Below are 8,925 nucleotides of genomic sequence, written 5' to 3'. Positions count from 1 at the left end.
TGCACATTTCATTAAATTAATTTGCATGACATATGATTTCACGTTAAATAACACATACAAATACACAATTAAATTCCTAACACATATTGCAATTTTATCACATAAAAATTTCAAATAAAAATATGCATATAAACATGTAAAACAATTTATTTTGAGCACAAGTATCAATTTAAATTCAGAGATTCAGTCCAGTGATACTTAGCTCATTTCGATCATTCCCAATTCGTGCCTTAAGGTAGAAAATCTTGTTTCGCATAAAGGCTTCGTGAGAATATCAGCAACTTGGTTTTCCATAGGGATATATTCGATCTTTAGATTCTTCTTTTCAACGTGATCCCTTATAAAAAGATGTCGAATGTCGATATGTTTGGTTCTTGAGTGAAGCACCGGATTGTGAGTGATAGCGATTGCACTAGTATTATCACAATAAATACTAACGTCATCACAATTTACTCCGTAATCCTTCAATTGTTGCTTCATCCACAAAATTTGCGCACAACAACTTCCTGCAGCAATATATTCGGCCTCGGCGGTACTAGTTGCGATGCAATTTTGCTTTTTGCTGAACCAAGAGACAAGCCTTCCCCCCAAGAACTGCATTTGTCGGAAGTGCTTTTTCTGTCTATTTTGCAACCTGTAAAATCCGCATCTGAAAAACCCGTTAGAGTAAAATCTCTAGCTTTTGGATACCACAATCCAACATTGATTGTGCCTTTCAGATTTCGTATGATCTTCTTTGTTGCGATGAGGTGGTTTTCTTTTGGATTTGCTTGGAATCTTGCACACACTCCCACAGCATAAGAAATGTCCGGCCTGCTTGCCGTAAGATATACAAGAGAACCAATCATTCCTCTATATTTTTTTTGATCAACATCCTTTCCATCTTCATCTTTATCTAGCCTTAATGATGTACTCATTGGAATTTTGATCGATGATTTTCCATCAAGGCCAAACTTCTTTATCAAGTCGCGGGTGTACTTTGCTTGATTGATGAAAATTCCTTCTTTCAATTGTTTGACTTGTAAGCCCAAGAAGTAATTCAATTCACCCATCATGCTCATTTCAAACTTGTTCTGCATAAGCTTTGAAAATTTCTCACACAAAGAGTTGTTAGTGCTTCCAAAAATAATATCATCAACATAGATTTGCACTAATAAAATATGATCACCATCTTGAATTCTAAATAGAGTTTTGTCAACGAGGCCTTTGGTGAATCCACAACTTATCAAGAACATTGACAAAGTATCATACCAAGCTCTAGGTGCATGTTTTAACCCATACAATGCCTTTTTAAGTTTGTAGACTTTATCACCTTCGCCTTTTACCTCAAAACCTGGGGGTTGTTCGATATAAAATTCTTCTTCGAGTAGACCATTCAAGAATGCGCTTTTCACGTCCATTTGATAAATAGTGAAATCTTTGTGTGCGGCGTAGGCAAGGAAAATTCTGATTGCTTCAAGTCTAGCCACCGGTGCAAACATTTCATCAAAATCTATTCCTTCTTCTTGAGAGTATCCTTTTGCAACGAGCCTTGCTTTATTCCTAACAATCACGCCTTCTTCGTTTGCTTTGTTCCGGAAGACCCATTTGGTTCCTACAACATTGTGGTTCGCCGGTCTTGGAACAAGTTCCCAAACATCATTTCTTTTAAATTGGTCGAGCTCTTCTTGCATAGCATCTATCCAATTCTGATCATTAAGAGCTTCATCGACTTCTTTTGGTTCAATTTGAGATAGATAACATGTGAACAATGCTTCCATGGTAGATGATCTCGTTTTCACGCCTTCATGTAAATTCCCAATAATTAATTCTGGAGGGTGATTTTTGTGCCATATTAAATCTAGTTCAAATGGGTGCATGGTACTGGGTGGATCCATTTCTTGTGAAATGGCAGTGTTGGTTCGAATTTCCTTATTCAATTCTTCATGAAATCGATCACCAACTTCACATGTAACTTGATCACTAACTGGATCACCAACTTCAACCTGTACTGCATCTCCATTCTCACGTTCGGCTTTACCTCCAAAATTATTATTAAAAGAATTTCCAAATTCTTCTGGATGAGGGATGAGATTTTCTAGAGAATTAATTTCCAACTCATCCATTCCCTACAAAACATCATCTTCACACGTATCATTAGTATCACAAAAATCAATATGACACTTGTTACCATTTTGTGCAATTTCTTCGCCCAGAGCGCCATTATTGATCTGTGATTTTTCATCGAACACAACGTGTATGGATTCTTCAACCACCATTGTTCTTTTATTCAAAACTCTGAACTCCTTGCTGGTAGCTGAATATCCTAGAAAAATTCCTTCATCTGCACGCTAATCAAAAGCTTTTAGATACAATTTATCATTAATATGAATAAAGCATTTGCATCCAAAAATATGAATACTGCTTATGGATCATGCTTCAATTTTGTGTGTAGCAAGCAGTGTTGATAGCTTCCGCCCAATATCGTTTCGGGAGACCGGCAGCACTAATCATCACTCGTGCGGCCTCTTTGAGCGTCCGATTTCTTCTTTCGGCAACACCGTTTTGTTGCGGTGTTCTTGCGACAGATAATTGATGAGAAATTACATGTGAATTGCAAAAAGCTTGTATAACTCCATTCACGGACTCAGTTCCACGATCCGTTCGTATTTTTGATATTTGCAATTCTTTCTCATTTTGTAGTTGCTTCAACAGCTTTGGTAGAACTTGCTCAACTTCATTTTTCTTCTTGAGAAACACGGTCCAAGTGTACCTGAAAAAATCATCAACAACAACGAGTGTATATTTCTTACCACTTACACTTATTGGATCAACCGGTCCAAATAAGTCCATGTGTAGTAAGCTTAGCGGTCTTGACGTTGACTCGTGTGTCTTTGATTTGAATGATGATTTGATTTGCTTTCCGCGTTGGCATGCATCACACACTTGGTCCTTCTTGAAGATAATATCTGGCAAGCCTTCAACTAGATTCTTCTTTGCATGTTGATTGATAGTCTTGAAGTTTAAGTGATTGAGCTTTTTTGCCATTCCCAATCCAGGGATCCCACCTTATTCTCAAACCTAGTGGCTCGGTGGTCGCGCCAATTTGTTAATTCAGACGTCCTGATTAAGCACACTGAATCTTTGCTTGTACTCCAATCAACAACATACATGTTCTTTCGCCTTTTTCCAGAGAGTACAACTTCATTTGTGAGCTCATTCTTGATTAGGCAATTATCTTTAGAAAATTCTACAAGATAGCCTTTATCACAAAATTGACTGGTGCTCAACAAATTGAATTTCAAGCCTTCTACGAATGAAACATCTTCAATCTTTAATCCATTTTTCTTGATCGTGCCAACTCCTTTTGCAATTCCATAATTTTGATTTCCACCGAATATAACTTTTGGTCCATCGATTTCTTTGAAATTCACTAGATATGATTTATGTAACACCCCGTGTGACGACCCCTAAACTAAACTAATTAATTACATACCCCAAAAAGGGAATTAAAATCCATTAATTAGCAAAAAAGGGATCCACCATAGTCCATGGACCCTTATCCCTAAAACCAACCCCTTAGCCCTATAAGGAATAGAATTGGCAAGCCCATACCATTTAGACACTAATTAGGACTCTTAGGTATGTAAATAAGGGCATATAGGGCTGTCAAAGTGGGTCAAAATCCGTGGGCTGGCCCGCACCCGCCCCACAGTGGGGCGGGTTAGGGCCACCAAAAAATAGGCCCGTGAAAACGCGGGCCTAACGGCCTTAGTCCGCGGAGGGCCATAGCCCGCTCGGGTTGCGGGCCTACCCGCGGGCCAAGCCCTTTAAAAAAAATATCTGTATATATTATATTATATAATATATAAATTATAAAATATAATATAACAGTAAATTTGCTTTAGAAAGGTGGGAGAGGGAAATAGAAAACCAAGCCAAGTAGAGAGTGAGAAAAAACAAACAGACCCAGCTTTAAGGGCAGGCACTTCTGGAACTAAAAGAGAGGAATATTTGCAGAAAGAAACTAAGGAGGGAAACTATGAGAAACTGAGAAATGAAATGGGGAGAGGAAGAGGGGGAAACTCTAGAGGAAGGGGAGGAAGAGGGGGATGTAACAGAGGGGTTGGTAGAGGGCAGATGAAGCAAAATATTGGAGTGGTAATAAGGGAACCAGAAAAAATGGAACCAAGTCCTGCAAAGGAAGTTGCTGTGCCAGCAGAGGGAAAAGGAAAGGAACCTGAGCAAATACCTAATGTGGAGGGAGGTGGCTTTAATGCACTCTATAACATAGATGATGATGGAAACCAAATAGGGACAGATGAGGTGGATCCAGGACCTGGAACAATAGGAATGGAGGGTGAGACAGATATGGAAGAGGTAGAAGATGTTTCTGAGACTAGATCAATAGCTGAATCAAGGGGAACAAGTGAAGAGCAATAGCATAATCAAAAGGTGATGGAGAATGAGAGGGACATTGAGAAAGACTGTAAAAAACTTCATGTCTCTCCAATTGGAACTAGAACCACAGCACAATCTAATTTGAATGTTGGACAGGAACAAAATCAGAACCAACCTCAAAGATCTATGAAGAGGGGCAAAAAGGCCTATCCCAAAAAGAAAAGATGAAAGTTCTATGTTGGAATGTGAGGGGAGTGGGCTCCCAAGGCTCCCCTCATAGGATAAAAAACTTGGTGAGAACCTTTAAGCCAAAGGTGGTTTGCCTCATTGAGCCCTTTAGCTCACAGATTGACACTTGGGCTATGACTTTTGGTTTTGAGAACAGATACTGTGGATCAGACAAGATTTGGGTGTTCTGGGAAAGAAGTGTAAAAATAACATCTCGTGATGTGAGGCAACAGATGACAACTATGGAACTGGAAACTCCAGAAACTGGAAAAATCAGCATCTCATTCATTTATGCAAGCTGTAATAGGGAATTAAGGAATGACCTGTGGGGGCAATTAGAGGAGATGAATGAGAATGAAATGAACCGAAATAAATGGGCTTTAATTGGAGATTTTAATTGTATCCTAAAAAGTGATTAAAAAAGGGGAGGGCAGGCCTATAACATGTGGAAAAGCAGAGGTTTCCAGCAGTGCATTGATACAATCAATATGAGGGAAATAGTATACTATGGAAACCCTTATACATGGTGGAATGGAAGGAGGGGAACACAAGCTGTTTGGAAAAGACTGGATAGAGGATTTGTAAATGAAAAATGGGAGGAGGCATTTAAGACACATGTACATCATTATGCAAAGGCATCATCTGACCATGCCCCTCTCATGTTGGATCTAGAACCAGTAATCAGAGTAGGAAAAAGGCCATTCACTTTCATCAATTCATGGGGGAAACATGAGCAATTCCTGGGAGTGGTAAAAGAAGCCTGGAGAGAGGGTGTGAGTGGAAATGAAATGTATACTTTTGTTACAAAGCTAAAAAGAGTGAAAGAAGTACTGAAAAAATGGAACTGGGAGGTCTTTGGTAATATATTTGAGAAGGTGAGGGAGTTAGAAGGAATGGTGAGGGAGGTAGAAGAAAAATTGCAAGAAGAACCTACTGATGAGAGATTGATGGAGTATAAGCTACTGCAAGCAAGATTGCAAAAACAAATAAGAATAGAGGAGAAGTTTTGGCAGCAAAAGGCTCACTCACAATGGGTAGTGGAAGGGGAGAGGAATTCAAAATACTTTCAGGGATTGGTGAGGGAGAGAAGGGCTAAGCAAGTGATACACAAAATAAAGAGGGCAGAGGGAGTGTAGGAGGAGGATCAGAACCAAATTGCAGCAATAGCTGTGGAATACTTCCAACAGCTATATACTGCAGAACCAATTAACTTTGAGCCAAGTGTTTTTGATTGTTTGCAGGTGATGGTAACAGAGGAGGAAAACCAGGCACTTACAGCAGAGCCAACCCCGAAGAAATCAGGTCCAGTGTCTTTAGCATGAATGCTAATAGTGCACCTGGACCTGATGGATTTGGGGGTGGCTTTTATCAGCTCTGTTGGGACATTATCAAAGAGGATCTGCAAAAAGTGGTAAGAAGTTTCTTTGCTGGTAAGAGCCTTATTAGGCCAATTACCAGCACTGCAATTGTCTTAATTCCAAAAGTCCCAAACCCTGCCACCTTCAATCAATTTAGGCCAATCAGCCTAAGCAATTTTTGCAGTGAAATCATAACCAAAATCTTGGTGCAAAGGTTGGCAGGGATTCTAGCAAGAATAATATCCCCAGTCCAGGTTGGATTTGTGAAGGGTAGGAGTATAATTGACAATGTATTACTTGCCCAGGAAATATGTCATGGCATGAAAGCCTCAAATGAAGATATGATCTTAAAATTGGACATGACAAAAGCATATGACAGAATGGACTGGGGATGCATCACCAATGTGCTAAAGAGACTTGCTTTATGTCAAAAATGGATAGAACTGGTCTCTGGCACAATCAATAATATTTGGTACTCTGTTGTTGTTAATGGGGAATCAAAGGGTTTCTTTCACTCATCCAGGGGATTGAGGCAAGGAGACCCTTTATCCCCAAGTTTGTTCATTTTAGCTGCAGAGCTGTTCTCTAGATTGCTGAGCCAAAAGAGGTCCCTCTTCTCACAACCAATGGGGAGCCCAGGAATAAACCACTTAGCCTTTGCAGATGATATGGTGATCTTTACATCAGGGAAGAATGGAGGGATTCAGGAAATAATGGAGGTTTTGGAGACATATGAGAAGCAGTCTGGGCAACTTATAAACAAACAAAAAAGTGCTTTCTATGTTCATCCAAGAGCCCCAGATGAAAACATTGAAAGAATAAGGGACATTTCTGGTTGCCAGCATAAGAACTTCCCATTTACATACTTGGGGTGCCCCATTTACGAAGGCAGAAAAAGGGTAGAGATGTTTAATGGACTAATGGAGAGAATAGCAGAGAGATGTAAGGGCTGGCATGCAAGGGTTCTATCACAGGGAGGGAAAGCTGTACTCATAAAAACTATTCTCCAGGCCATGCCAACACATATATGCTATGCAATAAACCCCCCTAAAGCCATAATAAAGCACATAGAGAAGCTATTCTCTGATTTTTTCTGGGGCAAGAGGGAGGATAAAAACAAATACCACTGGGGATCATGGAAAACCTTAGCCAGGCCAACAAAAGAAGGAGGAGTGGGGTTTTTAAAAATGCAGGAGCTGGTGGATGCAGCTAGTGCTAAATTATGGTGGAACTTTAGGAGAGGGGGCACAATTTGGTGTGATTTCATGATGGCCAAGTATTGCAGAGACTCACATCCTGTTGTCATAGGTTGGCAATATAAGGATTCACACATATGGAGAAGAATGGCCCATGTAAGAGATAGGGTGGAACCTCAGGTGGCTTGGCAAGTGGAAAGAGGAGAGCTGAATGTATGGTGGGATGATTGGTCAGGAAAGGGGGCCTTGGCAAGTGTTATGAATCTGAGAGGGAAAAGGAAGGCAAAGGAGAAGATAAAAGATGCTGTGGTGGATAATAGAGTGAATCTGCAAAGGCTAAGTGGTCAAGCTTTGGGGCAAGTGCAGGATTGGAATGTAGCAATGCAGCTGACAGAAAGGGAGGACAAGGCAATCTGGAAACCAACTGGGAAGGAATTTACCTTTAGAACAGCAAAAGAGTTAATGAGAGAGTCTGGTACACATCATGTGGGCTTGTGGTGTAAAAAGATATGGGCAAAAGGAGTGCCTTGGAAAATGTCATTCTTGACCTGGAGAGTGTTTATGAGAAAACTGCCAACTGATGATGTTTTAAGAAGGATGGGATACCAATTTTCTTCCAGGTGCTCTTGCTATTTACACCCTGGATGTGATGAGCTGCAACACATATTTGGAACTGGGGGTACTGCTAGGCATGTCTGGGATTACTTTGCAAAATCCATGGGAATGAGAGTTAGTGTGAGATCTGAAAGACATATTTGTTATGAGTGGTGGAAATTCAAATGGAAGAATAGGATGATGGAGTTTATGGCACAAAGGCTACCAATGCTAATTTTGTGGGAGTTATGGGTGAACTATAACCATTGTAAGTATGGGGGAGGAAGGCCTTCTGTGGCCAGAATCATATACAAGGTTACCAAAGATATGGCTGAATGTATACAGAGGAAATGGCCATACTGGGATCCTCTCCCTCCAAACTGGATGATCATATTGAGGAAGGCTGAGTCTTTTGGTTGTGTAAGGATAGTACAGAGGTCATGTTGGGTGAGGCCTGGACCTGGGGCAATCAAGATTAATTGGGCTGTGGATGATGAAGAGAGATCATGTTCCTTTTTTGTAAGGAATTCCAGTGGGAGATTCTGTCTTGCTGGGGTCTACACCTTAAGAGAAGGGCAAGATTTGAAGAGCCTGATTCAAGAGATGATGAGATACTGCTGGAGTTGGTGTAATCTTAAGAGAATGGAGAAGGTGTCTTTTGAGACAAATAATTGGAGGGAAACTGATCTGGATTGTTTAAGCTTGCAAGGTCACCAAGTTAGAATGGAGACTTGTTTAGACAAAGTTAACTGTGTGGCCATCTGTTTAGCTAACAGATGCTTTGGCCTGGATATAATTTTTAGCAAGGTGGAAGGTCTCCCAAGGGGCTTAGAAATGATTCTAGCTTTGGAAGGGGTCCCCCACTTTGTGTTCTTCCCTGGTGTGGACAGGATTAGATGATGCAGAGCTGGACCTGGTTGGGATCAAGAGTATGGGACCCTGGTTGGTGAGTTAGCCAAGCTGATGATTCATGCCAGCCATGACATGTTATGAGGCTTTGCTAAGGGTTTGAGTGATAGTTAGGAAAAGCTAGAACCAAAAGCTCCAAGAATGAACATCCTAAGGAATCTGTTGTAGATGAAGGATGTTCTATCTCTTGTTGGCTTAGCTATGTGGTCAGGAAAGTCCAAGTAATCAGCCCAAAGTTGGGCAGGTTGCCTGGCTTTTGA

General features: G+C 40.6%; 1 protein-coding gene across 1 annotated transcript; it reads left to right on the top strand.

The window, feature by feature from the left end:
• The first annotated feature begins 5,926 nt into the window (after window positions 1–5,926).
• Window positions 5,927–8,656, top strand: LOC109185694. Its single transcript, XM_019335649.1, has one exon. The coding sequence runs from the start codon at window positions 5,927–5,929 to the stop codon at window positions 8,654–8,656; it is 2,730 nt and encodes a 909-aa protein (XP_019191194.1).
• The last annotated feature ends 269 nt before the right edge of the window (window positions 8,657–8,925 follow it).

Source organism: Ipomoea nil, unplaced genomic scaffold (genome assembly GCF_001879475.1).
Source record: "Ipomoea nil cultivar Tokyo-kokei standard unplaced genomic scaffold, Asagao_1.1 scaffold1339, whole genome shotgun sequence".
Classification (NCBI taxonomy): Eukaryota; Viridiplantae; Streptophyta; class Magnoliopsida; order Solanales; family Convolvulaceae; genus Ipomoea; species Ipomoea nil.
This window is presented reverse-complemented; position numbering and strand designations above follow the sequence as displayed.

Bases quoted from the DNA above. Each gene is read 5' to 3' on its own strand.
- LOC109185694 (XM_019335649.1), top strand. From the start codon at position 5,927: ATGAATGCTAATAGTGCACCTGGACCTGATGGATTTGGGGGTGGCTTT.